At 35.5% G+C, this 17,429-nt stretch overlaps 1 protein-coding gene across 2 annotated transcripts in view; it reads right to left on the minus strand.

Moving 5' to 3' along the window:
- LOC145674894 (uncharacterized) overlaps nt 1-17,045 on the minus strand; it is a 110,940-nt gene extending 93,895 nt beyond the window's left edge. For both annotated transcript variants that reach the window (XM_081745150.1, XM_081745149.1), the window contains exon 1: nt 14,786-17,045. In XM_081745150.1, the coding sequence (XP_081601276.1) occupies nt 14,786-15,113 (328 nt within the window). In that variant the 5' untranslated portion in view covers nt 15,114-17,045. The remainder of the gene's footprint in view (nt 1-14,785) is intronic.
- Nucleotides 17,046-17,429: the final 384 nt, after the last annotated feature.

The following is a 17,429-nucleotide window of genomic DNA, read 5'->3' on the forward strand; positions in this document are numbered from 1 at the left end:
TATGAAGAACTTTTTGCCCCAATCAGTTACAGATTTACATGTTTTCAGTGATACAAGTGGTGGTCAAAACTGCAATCATTCAATGACATGAATGCTTTTCAGCCTGACCGTATCATAACGGTTCTCACTATACACCAATATTTGCCTGTCAGAGGTCACAGTTTTTACCATGTGACCGAAATTTTGCTGTAATCAAACCAGAACTCAAACGACACAATCGCATTTATTTACCAGCACAGTATAACCACATGATTACGAATGCAACAAATACTGATCCTCCATTTCAGGTTTACGAAGTTGTCAATGAAGAAATCTTAGATTTTAAACATTGGTGGTAACCGCTTTAGAAATCTTCAGGTAGCATTGTGGACAACTCAGTAAAATTCCAAGTAAGTAAATAGAGACACTGTTTACAAAGCAGAATCTCCAGGTTATGTCCAAGCTCATAAGTTTATCAATGGACTAAGAACTGATATTTTTCGATTACTTAAAAGTAATGTCACAAACGTTGCACTGCCAACGTCAAAGGCATACGATTGGCAAGTCTCGATCAATCAGAAAAAGATCAACGATTCTTCACAAATCATCAAATACATACCTGACCAATACCAACAGTTTTATAGGATGATTTGTTCATGGAAAACCACTGATCAAGAAACTGTAGAAGAAGAAGATGCAGACGGATAAGACCCCATGTAAACCCATTCTACTGTGACAAGGTATTTTGCTACGTATTTTGTTCAGTTGTCTATTGCATTACTTTTCTTGCTGTACGAATAACATGTGCTGTACAGAAAAACGAACGGTGACAATAAAAGTGTTAGAAGCCTAATATGCGTGATAGTTCGAATACATATATCCAAGATTAACATACAACATTGCATTCAACATGTACATTTTCATAGCTTTCTATCAAACTGCACATTACATACCCTACACACAATTACAATTGCACCCAACTTTAATTGATTGGAAAAAGGGAATATTTTTTTCAATTTTTAAGCTTTTCTAACCAATTCCAGGGCTGCAATACAAGATTCTTCTTGTTGTCTTAGTGTTTGTTAGTTGTTTTGCTACAAGTAATCAATTATACACTTTTTGCAACAAATACAAACAACGCCTCTAGAAGGTTTTTTAGCGTTATTGAAAACTTAGGTCTGATGCACTTATTCCCTTTTTCCAATCAGTGATTCAATTTATGTTCTTCCCTCAGAGTAAGCGACCATGTTTCGCAACCATGCAGGGCAATAAGCATGATTATCGTTTTATAATTTTTTCAAGTTTAAATTCCTCGATAGAATTCGCTACGACAAAAGATTTTTGACGTGAATAATAACATGAATTCCCTGCTTTCAGTCTACATTTAATTTCTTCGTAGATATGGTGTTGGTTTGTTAATATTGATCTTAGACAAGGGCGCCCATCAGGGGGACAAGGTGGGGCGCTTGCCCCCTAGAGGAAATTGTACTTCAGAATATCGAAAACCCAATAGAATTTTTACATTAGTTACAGCAAAATTTGAAACTATATTTGAAACGTCGCTTATACTTTCCCCCCCTTGGAAACCACAACATGGGCGCCCTTGATCTTAGATATTGGAATTGATCCTAATCGATAATTATTGTCGCCTTTCTTGTAAATTGGAACAATAATGGATTCTTTCCACTCTTGTGGCAATTCCTCCTTGTTCCAGATAAGGAGAATAAGTTTGTGTATCTTGCTCCACAATTTTTCTCCTTCAGCTAATATGAACTCAGCTGGAATTTTGTCTACATCCGGAAATGTGTGTTTCTTTAATTTGCTTATAATCGCCCGATCTATCTACTCATATTGTAATAATCAGAAATCAAAGTTTGCTTTCGTTTAAGACTCGCCTGTGGTAAGAGTATGTACGTAAGACTCAATTGCTTACTCCAAAGAAGGAGGAGAAGGAGAACAACAAGAATTTGGAGAAGTGAAAATTTTACTTTTAAAAATCCAATTAAAAAACTTCTAGACATTTTTCATCATTGTGTGTCACATAAAATAAGTATCTCACATTTAATGCTTCCGCATTTTATATGATATATACCTATTATGTAAAACTTTTATAAAAAATGTACTGACAGCAATATTCCTCTGTTGCTAAAGAATATTGACGTTAAGTCTTCTTTTATGCAAGTTATTCTGCGTTATAACACCGGTGCACATCAAAAGCTTTCAAAAATAAGGAAGTAATGAAGAAAGTGCTTTGTAAACGAGGAAGTAGAGCATAACGATCATCTGTCTTTACCGTTTCAGTATCAGCCACAAAAGAAGATTCTTAGTATAAGCGACATTACTTTGTTTCCCCTTTCAATTACTTTTTCATTTTTACTGCTATTCTTCATTGTTTTAAGTTTGTAGTAGCACCTTTAAGTACTGGAAGAGTATACGTACTCTGACTGATTCTGTTGAAAACAAACTTTGTTTTTAAGTATGCTGAAGAACATTGAGGTTTTTATCGATCCTTCTGTTTTTATCCGGTTTCCGGAATTTGTACAGGGTGTTCATGAAAGAATGGTGCAATTATTGTAGTTTCACGTTCCACGATTCTAGGCTAAAGACAATGAATGAAAGTAATAGATTATGATAAAAATTAGTGGAATGTGAGTGAAAGGAAACGAAAAAACCTCAGAAAAACCCACGGACAAAATACTATCCACCACAAATTCATTTGATTTGAAATCGAACTAGAGATCCCTTGCACCAGAGGTCAGCGCTCTACCACTAAATAACCGTATGCCTGAAAAAAGATGTGGTATTATTTTCTTTTAATATTTCTAACCTTACTTGGATTCGGCATAAACAGCGAATAGTTCCAACTGTTAAAGTTTCTGTTACATTTGAGTTAGAAAGCTTTTCATCCTTACGGCAGATCCACGAGGCCATTTTCCAAGATGGCATTATACCAGGAGAAAACTTTTTGTGTCCACCATAGATGGCCATTTTGTACTGAGCTCGCTCGTGCTCGCGCTCACTTCTCTCGACTGGGCTCGCACTCACTCGGACTTGCGCTCACTTCTCTCAACTGAGCTCGCTCTCACTTAGGCTCGCGCTCATTTATTTCGTTGGGGCTCGGACTCATTCGGGCTCGTGCTCAATTATTGAGCCTAAGCCCGGTTTAGCGCGAGAACCGAGCTCGCTAGCGTTGAGCTCGTGAATTTGGACACCCATGGTGTGTACCATTTAGAGGTCTCGACATCTGTAGTTTCAGTGCAGCGTGAGTTTCATGCATGTTTCAATATAAACCCTCACACAAAAATATCATAAACAGATGGTGTCGACAGTTTGTAGAAACTGGATGATGGTGTGAAAAGTTCAATGCTCACTCTTTTTCAATGAAGTAACTGTCATGGGCGACTCATCTTCAAAAACCCCAGAAAACAGATTCTTACTCAAATTCAATGAAGATTATATCCTGCAATTTACCTGAGTTCTTCTCCACTTTTTAGGAGCTTCTAAATTACGTTCTTTCTCAGAACTAGATCAGATGTGGTGCAGATAAAGAAAACAACCTTCTCCGCTGGTCAACCCAATCGCCAGATCTTATCCATATGATTCTTTTCTTTGCGGATTTGTTAAAGATTGCGTTTATACACTACTAATGCCAATATCAATACAGCACCTTTGTGGTTAGATAATGTAAGCAGTATAGAGCATTACAATTGGTTATGTTACACAAGGTTTGAGTATTGGGTGAATGTATGTCGTGCGACCCAGGGAACATACATTGAAATGTTATTGATTTATATGTCACATTACAAGCTTGGTAAGTTGACGCTGTGGACTGTGTATACACGTAAAGGGAGTTTATTTATTTATTTATTTATTTATTTATTTATTTATTTATTTATTTATTGACTTTTGAAACCGCATTCTTTTGTGAATACTCTGTATAACCTACGGTGATGTTGAACGAAATAACGCGAAAGTGAACAACCCATAGACTACTTGGAAAATTAACGTAATAAAGTCATGAAACAGATTTAGTTCACCGTAAGCAGTAAATCCAGGAGGTATAACCCTTTTAAAATCTTTGGAACAATTTGTACCATACGGGTGTTTTATGGTACTTTACGTTATAACTATCCTATTTGAGCTTTTTCGTCCGGGTTTTTTTTTTTTTTTCAAGTTTAGAGGCATTGCAGAACACGTTACGTATGGCTTCACGCCTTCCTGCTTCGAGACATAGGAGGTGATGACGTCATAACTTTAAGAATATATTTTCATTTGTTAGGCCTGTTTTCATTATTTTTTGGCGGGCTTACTTTTACACCTAGAACATTGAAATTTTGCACAAACATTCAGTCCGCCAAGTAGTATTTATAAGATTTTTTTTTTAGATTTCTGCGTTAAAACAGAGGGCTCCAGAGGGGCAGAAAGTTTTAAAAGGTTATATTTTAACCAAAAATCCCTTTCTTCGCAATTTTCCCACCTCAGATACACAATGGAGACATCTGAATGGTACCCTTTGAAAGGCAGTTCTATTCTGAAGGGAATGATGGACGAACCATGATTCTAGAATGAATATGAATGTCTCTGGATTTTTTTTTTTTTTTTTAACCTGAGATCAGGGTCTTTTGCGGTAATCTGGGGCATTGTGGGGATTATTGATAAATATTTCCCTCCCTTACTATTCAAGATAAAAGCTTGAAATTTGGTACACATTTAGTCTACCGAGTAATATTTATCAGATGTTTTTCAGATCTCTACGTTCACACAGGGCATTCCAGAGGGGCCCAAAGTGTGACAAAAAATTACCGGAAATGTCCCTTTTCCCCTCAATTTTTCTCTCTTCTGATATATGGTATGGGCATATAAGTGGTACCATTTGAAAGCCTACTCTAGTCTGAAGAGAATGAGGTATTGAACCATGATTCTAGGATCAATAGTGACGATGCAGTAGCTGCTTGACTGAAAGTCTAAAAAATACTCCAAAAACCCAAGATTTTAAAAGGGATAGACGCAGAGCTCGTAGTGCTAGACAAGACTTCACAACTAGGAAGATGCAAGTCCTCAATTGCATTTTTGATTACACAAGATTGACCACCATTTTGCTAGGCACAAATCGTTGTTTGTTCATCAGAGAGACGCTTGATTGGGAGAAAAGAGATTGTGGGATGGACTCAAAGAGTAAAATCCGGAAATTTTGGTGTATTTACAAGTGATTGTTACATGGTTACAAACAACTGCTGACAACTGACTAGCAACAAGTGACCAACATGAATTAATTATTCGTTGTTAACGAAGTGGAGGGTCGGGATTATACAAGAAACAGAGGAGATCGAGTTCAACAGAAGAGATTCGACAAAGTGAATAAACCATAGGACAATTAGAAAATTATTTTAAAAGAATATTTATCAATTTACGAATGACACTGTGGTTTTGTAGTTAGAACATTAGACTCACGTCTGCGTAGTTTCGGGTTCGATTCCCGGTCAGTGCTTCCCACGTTTCGACATTCAGCTAGCATCGTGAGGCAAACTGGGAAGTTATGAGAACAAAAGATATGACGGTTATTAGAGAGACGCAGGGGGCTCATCACGTGTTAGTCGCTAGGCTAAGGTGTAGTTCAATTGGCTGCTAACAGAGGTTTTGGAGCAACTCAGGCCCACAAAGAGCTGTCACGACAACTAATTTGGTTTGAATTGGTAAATTCAGTAACTGAAGAGACTTAACATATGACATTTTTCTCAACTATAAGGCGCATCAGCCTGTAATTGCTTATGCAATATGGGACACAATTTCAATATCCACAAATCGTACACGGGTATGCTGGATTAAGAGAGTTTGTGGGATGGACAAAGGAATATACTTATGTTCTGGAGCTTTTGACAGTGTGATTAGGTAATCAGAAGGTGAACTGTTGCGCTGATTAAAGACCAGCGAACTAGCCCTTAATTATCCTTTATTGACGTGAGAAGTGGATGAAAAGAGCACTGGCAGTCTATAAGTCAGTCAGGCATCTCAGCACGCTATAGAGCAGCAGGAAGGTTATTTTTTGAAAAATCGTGAAACAGGATTAGTTCACGATACGCAGTAGACCCAGGAACTAAACAGGCTTAACCTATAGTGCCTGTCAATAATCTTGATCACGATACGCGACAAAACGAGAAATAAGGTTTATGCACTGCTTTCTTTCTTAATTTCACCTAAAAGTTGTCAGAATCCTTTCGCGTCATAAGAGGTTCCTGAAGGCAGTGACACAACTACTAGATGTCGCCCGGGCCAAGAACTCGCATTAGTACCCCACTGACCAACTAAACCAAAACGCTCCCCCAAAATATTTGCCCAATTTTGCTTCCTCTCAATCTGGCGCCCGGGGCACAAGCCCCGCTTGCCCCGCTAGTTACGTCACTGCCTGAAGAACGTGATGTAACAACAATTAAGGTTGGTTTAAAGGGACAAATTGTGCCGATAGATGTCACTACAGTCTTCGTATCTCTCTCATATATTTTTTATCTTTCACGAAAATTCACAAATTACAAATTTCTTCTACAAATTTCAACCTACAGACTTCAAATTTTTTAGAGAAGGAACTTTATAGCCTATGGAAGGCAAGAATCCGTGCCGATTTTTTATTTAGAATTTTATTCATTATTGGAATGACTTGATTATTGAAATGGATATTCAAACATTTAAAAATTGGAACTGTTTCAACAATGAAGAAAATTCTAAATTAAAAAAATCGGCATGGATTGTTACTTTTGATAGATCATGAAGTTCCTTCTCTAAAAATTTGAAGTTTGTAGGTTGAAATTAGTAAGAGAAATTGTAAATTTTCGTGAAAGGCGAAAAATACATGAGAGAGGTACGAAGACTGTAGTGACATCTATCGTCAAAGCTTGTCCCTTTACACCAACCTTAAAGAATATTTGTTATTTGGGTGTATTGTGTAATGATTTGTGAATCTTTACCCGTTGATAAATGATCTTTATTCAGTTCGCAGAATCGTTTTATCACTTTAGACCCTATAGTTCTTATATTATGAATCTTGTAACATTAAAACAATGCTTGAGATTTAAGTCTTGTGATGAGCTAGTGTTGCATACGTGGCTACTGAAATTTTTCGTCTTCTCTTGATCATCATCCAAAACACGAAACCAGAATTGCCATGTTTGTTGTCCCGTCTTGAATTTAAAAACATACTTCGCATCTCATTTTCGAAACGAGAATTAAGACGAGACGAGACAAAAATCTTGTTTCGTGTGCAACACTACCTGCTAAATTTTAACAATTAGTGAGGTGCATAAATTATCAATAGTTTATGCAACACGAGTCATTACATCAGTGTGTTGAAATCGTATGCTTCACCTAAGTAGGACTGATGTTAAATTGATACTACTGCCATCTTCTCTTAAACGCATGTAACTTGCTGTAAGCAGGGATGTCGAAATATTGAAAAGTTTTCTGTGAAAATCACGAATATGTATGTAGGAAGGGTATAACCACATCAACGATTCTTTTAGCCACACATATGGTTGAAGATAGATCAAAAGAAACGTTTGAGGAAACATCTTAACATCTTGGGAATAGTGTTGAACAGGTGGAGCATTTTCCACTATGATAATATACCGTACATTTATTATTGGTTTGAGACTATATATATATACTCACACATTCAGGGTGCGAAATCATAAATTGAAGTGGGAGGGACGACAAATACTTTACCATTTTATATCGTAAAGGTCAGATCTACCGGTATTGCAACAGAGCAATGCTTGAGCAATTGACGGTAGAAATTCAAACTCAGATTAGTGACAGTGTTGTTTTACCACAAGTGTAAACTCTTTAGTCACTGGTGATGAGGTCGCGGATCATGGGTGAGAGTTGATGACGATGGGTTTTGGTGGGTCGGAGTGGATCACAGTTGGTCGGAGTGAGTCACGGTGGGTTGTGGGTCACGATAGGTGGTGGGTCAAGTTTTCATTGACCCACACCATCTCTGGTATTAACTTGGAGGGTGGTCAAAATCAACCACGGAAATGTGTTGAGAATGGTAGAAGCCAAGTGGAGGAACATGTGCATTATGATATTACTGTTATTTCGGTCATGGTATGTTATTTGTTATTGGCTCCAGACTCTATACACACATGTAACTTCAAGTGCGTCAAGCTCAATCAGTGAAATATGTTGAGACTGATGGGAGACAAATGTTGCACCTTTTGCATCCGTGTAATATTATGTTGTGTATTAATTGTTCCAGACTCTATACCAAGTCAATGTTAACTTCGAGAGCTCTCAAACTCTATTGAACTATGGATTATTTTCAGCAGCTGCCCTCTTTACGATTTTGTGAATATATATGTAGCCCTATATATCCAAGAGACCATAAAAGAATTGAGGCAACCTCTCTTTGAACAGTCAGAAAAGCTACCGTCATTGATCGCAGTTCCTTCTCACAGAGTTCGGAAAACACAGGTTGCGTGTGAGAGCCAAAAGGGGGAGAGAAAAAGGTATTATGGACTGAATCATAAAAAGGTGAAACCTACTTCAGGGAGACTTCTGGGAGAACCCATAATTCTTGTGAAGGAAACAGTATGGAAAAGAGAAAGAAAAAGTACTCTTTTACAGTTGCATGAATCAGGGCACAATATATTTTATGCGTTTTTATAGTATAAAATAACTTTTGTACTAAAATACACGGTTAGTTATTAAAATTAACTATTAATGGTGAATTTTCTGTGTTCTATCCGTGGGGTTAACTGTAAAAACTAGCTAAAAACGTGCGTTACACTGAAGTCCACAGGATACGAGTCTGAAGGAAGAATTTCCCTTGAGTTACTCACACTCAAGCTTTTAATTAACAGAATTTCGTTTGAATTATTTACACGCAAGCGTTTAATTAACAGGATGAATATAAATGGCGGGATATTAACATACGCCTACAACCTGCTTTTCATAAATTTTTGTTTTAATGTGCATGACGTCTCGACTACAGAGATTTTTTTTGCTATACAGAAGATCAATCAAGTTTACCCTTTGATCTTTCTATTGCAGTGGTTGACATCTTGTTTTACCTGGCGATCCCTCTCGTAAACCTTCCATAGTTCACGGTCTCCTTCCTTCCCATAACAAAGACAAGATGTCAAATATGTAACGTCTCCCAAGTTTGTTAACGCTAAATTGTGAAATGGTCTTTACAAATCGGGCTTTATTAACAATTTCACAGTTTATCTTTGTCAGTGATTTACCCCCCACCCCCACCCCTGTACTCGCTCTTCATGCCCCCAGGTTAGGAAATACTGCTTTATTATAACCGGAAATAGCATAAATGAACTATTTCCGGTTTTAATTTTGATCGCTATAGAAAAAGAACAGTAAAAGATACGGAGGAACATTTTCAACAAACTTAAAAACTTCGTTACTGAATTCTCTCTCTCTCTCTCTCTCTCTCTCTCTCTCTCTCTCTCTCTCTCTGTGTGTGTGTGTGTGTGTATGTGTGTGTGTGGGTGTGTGTGGGTGGGTGTGCCTCCGACTGCCTGTTATTGTGAATTTTTCAATTTTGCGCCCATCTTTCGATAGAGCTCGTCACCGAGATATTGGCCAAAAACGTTCTGATTTTGGGAGATTTAAATGTTTCGGGATTCGTCTCATAAAGAGATAATATTGGTGATGATGATTCAATTTTGAGCTCTCCATTCCATAGAGCATCAAGAACTATCTGAGACGATTTCAGATTATTTTATTACAATTATTATCTATTGAATTTAATCAAATAGATCTAATATACAAATTTTATATAAATTTCGAAAAAGTAATTATTTTTTAAGTTCGTTCTAGCAATGCTCTTCGAGCATTCTCAACTGATTTTATATTGATTCAGTATTCTCGAAGCAAATGCTGTATCTCCCTTTAACCAACTACTGAAACCGGAAGTGGTAGAAATTGTCTACAACTTCCGGTCTCAATACTGAGCAACAATGGTAATACATAGATTGAATTTCGGCTCAAATGCCTGTATTGATACAGGAAATGGTAGATATATATATATTACAGCTTCCAGTTTCAAAATCGATCTTCATAAAGCGAAAACGGTAATAGATAGCGAAGAACAGAAAAGGTAAAAGAAAGTGAGAAATTGATTTTATGAATCATTGAGTTGGAAAACCGGTCATGTCCATCGAAGCTAATTTGAGAGGAGTGACAAACAAAACTAAATTAGTCAATATGCATGTGACATAGACCTATAAGGCTGTTTTCATTTTTGGACCCTAGAACTGACATTTTTCTACTTTCCAAAAATTGAAATAACTCTATATGTCAGATACATACTGATTAATTTAGTTTTGCTTGTCAATCCTCTCAAATTAGCTTCGATGGAGATGACCGGTTTTCGGACTCAACGATTCATATATATATTCAGCATCCCAAGGGTCCAGTAGTATACGGAAATAAATTGAAGGGTGTAGATGCAAAAGTGGCAATCTCCACTCGGCCGAATTTTTCAGGACGAGCGATTAATTGATATCTCGTAAACCTTATAAGATTTTAACGTACAGATTTTTTGGCATAGTAGATCGTAGCAATATTAGAGGGTTGAACATAAATTTTCTCCAGAGAAAGGCCCTCATTTTTTGTAATTACTGTTTCAAAATTGGAGATAGATTGCAAGTTTTGAAAATGAACGTGGACTAGTAAAGTAGTACAGACTTGTTGACTCATTACAAACTACTGAGGAAATTTGGAACGATTCCAGGCAAGCGACACGGCCGCCATGGCAAGTCTCACGCCAGAGGGCCTCTGATTGGCGGAAGTGTAGATTGTCACTTTTGAACTGCACCGGGAAGTGGAGATTGCAAGTTTTGCAAAAATTGTGATATTCGCCTTCAGTTTTTACTGGGAGGATGTAGGTTTTGATCTAAACAGACTTTACCGCTCGGTTGGGAACACTTAAAACAATACAGTCCCACCTCTAACTCAATTTCTCAAAAAATTGGAGATTGCCACTTTTGCATCTACACCCCTCAATTCAAAGTACTGTACATTAAGTATTGAACTGTCTGGTTCAGAGATTTGAACATTACAGGAGTTAGAGAAGAAATATTTAGAAGCATCGAAATGAGGTGTTGGAGGAAGATGAAAAAGATAAAATGGATGTAAAGCATAGCAAACAAGGATGTTTTAAGACTGGCGGGAAAGAAGAGGGTGTTTTTAACTAGTATCTCTTTGTAGGAAGGTCAATTGAATTGAACACTTCATGGAAGAAATTGTCTTCATAACGTCATAGAAAGAAAATGAAGAATAGGAAGAAGAAGAAGACAACTAATCGATGATTTGAAAAATATAAGAAAATATTAGGAGTTGAAAGAGGAAGCTGAAGATCGGGAAACGTGGAAGAAATATTTCCAGCCTCGAACAGAAGGACAGAGAAAGAAAAGATAAAATAACTCTGACCTCCCGAAGACATGTAGCCAGGCAGTATACTTATAATAATAATAATAATAATAATAATAATAATAATAATAATAATAATAATAATAATAATAATAATAATAATAATATGCTCTACGTGAAAACAACAGAAGGAATATTTAGTACCAAGCTTAACTAAAACTAAACTTGGCGTTACAGCCAATGAAGGGGATATGACTGACCATATAATGTGCTTTAACTAGCAGATACACTATCAGCACACCGACTTGTCACACCATTACAGGATGATTCAAAAATAATTATACTTTAGCAGTACCACGTTTCTGTAACAACTCGTACTCCAAGATCGGTTGTATATCTACGTGGTAATTCTAAGGATCATTCCACGACGACTCAAAGTACATGGACGCGATGTGAGCACCTCCTTCCATGCGTCACAACAATGCGGTAATCGAGTACTCTTGAGTCCGCCGTCCGTGCAATGGTACCAATGTATCTTCAATCCATTGTCGCAACTCTCGTAGATCAGACTTGGCGGCAACAGTGGTGTATATGTTATATCCTTACGGTTGCCACACACGTTTCAGAAATCCGGAGAGGAATAACTGTATAGTTATTTCTTCCAGGATTTCTGAAATTCTATCGAAAAAAAAAATATCTAGCTGATAGACGTTTAGGAAATCCGTAGAGGGATAACTGTACGGTTAGTCTTCTCCAGCTCTCCTGAATGTGTGGGAACACGAACTGTGCAGTTTTTCTCTTCCAGGAAACCACAGACGTTCCGGAAACCCAGAGAGGAATAACTATAGTTATTCCTCTCTGGATTTCAGGAACGTCTGTGGGCGAAAACTGCGCGGTTTTTCTTCTTCTAGTTGGACTGTTCAAGCCGATTTGATCGAAGCAAAATTTAATTCTGAATAACTGTACAATTATTCCTCTCCGGATTTCCGGAACGTGTGTGGTTCATTCAATTTTTTGTCTTATTTTGATGTAAGGAATTGTCTCTTGCATTTTATCGGTGTAATTCATTAACAACCTAAGAGCTTCAGTGCACCTAAACGGTTAGTGCATATGGTTCAGGGTTCGATTTTCGGTGGGTAAACAAAATTTTCGGTGTTCACCAAGCACCATAGGCATTTGATGAGCCGATTTAATAAGCAAGTCTCAAAATCCTGCCTAGAAGATCAAATGTAACAAGAATGTGACCTCATATGCTGACCACATATAATTCAATAGTCTGTCATAGACATTTTCTGAGTTGTAACAATATATATAGTTTTGTTTAAGTTTGTGTTCATATATTTGATACATTTAAGATTAATTTAATGTTTTTTTTTTCCTTAACGGAGAATATTAGAAGTAAATGGCGCATTGTTAGATCTACAGTATGTAAATGTGTCTCTTAATGTTTCTGTATACCCAGTGCTTTTTTTTCTCTCTCTCTAAAATATAGATCACTTTACAGCTAACTTTTGCACTCGTAAATAATATGTACAAGGACCAGTAGCCAATTGCAAAGTGACTACTATAGAGCACTAGAAATAAGTTAATTCTACAAAGCGCAGTATATCCAGATCCGATAATTAGGATTATGCTAAATTACTAAAAATTACACATGACAAATCCCCATGTATACACTCTTAAGTTGTCTTGTAAATCTCTTTAGCCTTGATTTTGACATAATCTTGATTTCTCTTCTAAATCTGCAAATTCCACAATCCGAATTATATGGAGTGTGTCTGTCCGAATGTTTAACGGTACGCGTGCACCTCTACAACCCCACAAAAAAAAGCACTGTGTATACCTAATGTTTATAGACTTAGAAAGTTCTTAACGAACTGTGAAATATGACAAGTAATATTTTTATTATTATTTAACTTGTCTAATCAGAGAACATTGCCCATAAGTACCTGCTAATTTGACTTTCATGTATCAACATATTTCTACATAGCTAAAGCAACGTTTTTTTTTTTGTTTTTTTTTTTTTGTTTTTTTTTTTTTGTTTTTTTGTTTTTTTTTTTTTTTTTTGCTTAAATTTCATTTGTCTATTTCGAGTTAATTGAGAGAAATATCGCGCTAATATGATGTTTACCTTTAAAATAGGTAATCTCCTTAAGAAGCTCCATCACGGCGAAATTAAAATATCACTAATTTTACATTAATTATGTGATATCTTCAAATAGATAAAAGATAAATCGAAAAGTGGAACAAAAGCTCGCTAGATAATGTTATTTTACATGAGATACCGTTATCACGACTCATCAGCTTACGATCTGCTCACGTTATCTGCTTTCGATTTCCAGCCATTTAGAAAATCGGGATTTATTTTCGCGTTTCGAAATGGCTGCAAACGGAAAGTTACTAGGTGACTCGTGATAACGGTATCTCATGCAAAATAATATTGTCTAGGGCGCTCTTGTTCCACATTTTGATTATATTTTATCTATTTGAAGATATCACATAATTACTGGAAAATTAGCGGTATTTTAATTTTGCAAGGATTAGTTCTCTGATAAGCTTAGTTTTACTTTATTATTGAATTTTACTGATTAACTTAAAAGAGAATGAAGAATCAACAAAAAAAAAAAGAAAAGAAAGAAAAGAAAAAGAAAATGTAGAAAGTGAGTCAAATTTTATCAACAAAATGTTATTAAATATAGACTTATAACTGTTTCCAAATATTTCGTATAGACCAGGAATTTGGGTGAGCAGTTAATTACGTCATAATTGCAGTTCACCCAAAGTTTTACGCTATACGGAGGGGTTTTTGAAAACAAAGGTATCCAAAGTTCTACGCTATACAAAATATTTTGCAAAACAAAGGCCCCAAAGTTTTACGCTATACGAAGGGTTTTGAAAACAAAGGCACCCAAAGTTTTACGCTATACCAAGGGTTTTGAAAACATTCATTAGCTCATACAATAGTGTTTTGTATAAATACTATCTGGCCCACTTCCCATACTTTTTTTTTATATTTTTCATTGTCTTTAAGTTTTGAATTAATATTCGAAAAATGGGGGTAAGCTTAATCCTAATGAATGACCAAGTAAGTGCTAAATTGTACTGGAAAGATGTAAAATTTCAAAAAAAAAAATGAATTAAAATTTCAAAAAAAGATGTTGAAGTAAAGCATCCACTTACGTCAATTCAAAGGAATTAGAGAAAGTCAAAATCGAAAGAAGTTGACACCAAAAAGAAGTTTTTGCGCATTGACGAAAATTGAATCTATATTTGTCATAAAAAATCGTATAGACTTGCACAAAAAAAGTCTCTTGCAACATGAAACAGAAAAAAACTATTGATTGTCGCTTGAATAAATAAATATAATATGAAATCATTGCATACATGAATGAATAAAATGAATGAATAATAAATAAAATATTCTTACCCTGCAACTTAGCAACTGCTTCATTCTTAGTCTGGGAGACTTCCTCTTGGATTTCTTCTGCTGCCTGCTCCATGCCTTCTTTGAGCTCCTCTGCGTTACTAAAAGCCTCATTGATCCCATTGGTGACGTCATCACCGATACCTTCAATTGTTTCTTTCATATCATCTGCAGTTTTGCTAAGCTGACTCCTGGCTTGATTGAGTTCGTTCCTTGCCTGCGTCAATAAGTTCTCAGGGTCGTCCTTGCCTTCTTCCGAACTTTTCGCTTCGAATGGCGTGTGGACGTCGCCGTTTTGCACTGATAACGGAGCACTACTTGCACAGCCCATTATTTAACTCTATTACTAATTAAATTTGTTAATTATAATTAGATTAATAAATATAAAAATAATATATATGTATATAAAACAATGGAAATATATATATTGTTATACGGAAGAATTGGCAAAATTTTAAACAGTTTACTTCCTCGTGTAATGTATATCAAAAAAAGGAAATCAGTCTTTCGATTTCTAAACTGTTTTTTTAATTAAATCTTCTCCACTAGCCTTATTTTAGTGTTTGTCACTTCCTTTTTAACAAAACATTGTATACTTTTTTCATCACTTGTAAATAAATATTTGCTTATCACTTAATAGAAATTTTTAACCCTCTTAAAGTTACTGATGATATGTGTGAATGTTATCGCTTCTTTCAAGGTTTATCCTTTGAAAAGTTTAAATAGCTATGTTTTTTCAATCAAATAAATTTTGCATCTGTTTAAATTACACATAAATAAAATTTTATCACGTATTGGAAAATTTTTATCCTTTAAAATCTTGTAAGTATATATTTGCTGTTTCGCTTAATTGGATCTTTAAACCTTTTAAAGTTGCTGATGATAAAATGTATCACTTCTTCCAAGTTTCACTCTTCAAATACTTTTAATAACTGTGTGTTTTTTATCAGTCACTTGAATATTTATCGTTTATGTTCAACCAAATGCTTAGATTAGCACTCATAAATAAAATCTTATCAGTTATTCGAAAGTTTATCCTTTAAATTCGCACTAACAAGGACACTTTATCACTTTGTTTGAATGGATGTTTTGTTTTAAAATTCGCATATCAATGATAGTGAAGTCACTCGCGTAGAATGTTTTTTCTTTGTATTCTCACTATGAACTTTAGACCTTATCACGTGTTTCGAATGTTTATCCTTTAATTTTTTATAAAGGAATACACGTCTTATCACTTGACTGAGAGTCTCTCCTTTAAACATTCAAGTTATCAGTTTTAAAAATCTCTTATTTCTTAAAATTACATCAGTCACACCTTAACACTTATTTTGAATGCTTATCTCTTGAAATTTTCACACAAGAGAAAATGATGTTATAACTTGATTGATTACTCATAAACAAATATACTTGATCTGTTTATCACTTTGAATGTTCACCACTTGTTCCTCAAACCAAATTTATATCACTAGTTTGTTAAATTTTTACAAATAACTCACACTTTATTACTGGTAGTGCTTATCCTTTAAAATCTTTACAAATTAAGATTTTTCACTTACGTAAACGTTTATCCTTTAAAATCCTTACAAACAAATCCACGTTTTTCACTTAATACAATGTTTATCCTTTAAATTCGTACAAGCAAGTGTGTAAGTTATTCTTCTTACATATATAAAAGAAATGATTGGTTACGTTAAATTTCAGACATATAAACTATTATAACTTTTCTCCGTTAACATCTGTGGATAAAATTATCAGGAAACTTGATGGCACATTTAACAGAGAACAGTTCTTACATATGTGTTAAAACTATGCTCCACATGTTTCACAGTGTCCTCGGAGAAAGGCGTTGCTATGTCCACTGAAATTAATTACATGTTTGAACAATTCCCGAATTTCTAACATTGTAGCAAGATTTTCTTTGTTATTGTTAACGAGCTCCCGCCGTTTCTCGTTATTATTGTTATTATTTTAAAAGACGGAAGCTATCCAAACTTGATGGAAGTTAGTTTATGCTTCATTTTTTTTCCTTTTTAAAGAAACTTTTTTTTGTATGTGTGTTTTGATTTCTCTGTGTGAGTGGCGAATATCCGCGTGACCGAGGCAAAAGAAAACGAAAATCTTCAACAAGGAAATCTGTCACAGGAATGTTTCGTGGTCGAACCGACGACACATCGATTAAACCAACCGCAAGTGGCTACTCGCAAGTTCGTTATTATCTGCTCGCTTTGTTCCAGAAGGGAGAGAAGAAAAGAGCCCGCCCAGAAGTTTGCATGTAGCGCGCGTAACGAAAGAATACAGAGAGGAGTTAAATGACCCAAAACAGTGCGCATGCGTTATTTTATAATGTGCATAACCAAGTAACAGAATGTTCTATTGAGTTCGTTGTTTCTTTGTTATGATTATTTCTTTTCACTTGCATTTTTATGCAATTTTAAAACAACTTTTTCTTCTTCTAATATATTACATTTATTTCCTGTCGCTCTCTTTTCAACGTCAAGAGTTAATGTTTAATTCATGAATTTTTGTCTTAATTTAGATCATATCCACAATAGAATAGAAAAAACAAGTTCAATATTCTCGTAATAGCAGCAACGCAACGGGGGAAAGCCACACGGGAAATATTTATTTTGTAAACAGCAAAGGGAAT

Source organism: Thermobia domestica, chromosome 18, assembly GCF_964235325.1.
Source record: "Thermobia domestica chromosome 18, izTheDome1.hap1.1, whole genome shotgun sequence".
Lineage (NCBI taxonomy): Eukaryota > Metazoa > Arthropoda > Insecta > Zygentoma > Lepismatidae > Thermobia > Thermobia domestica.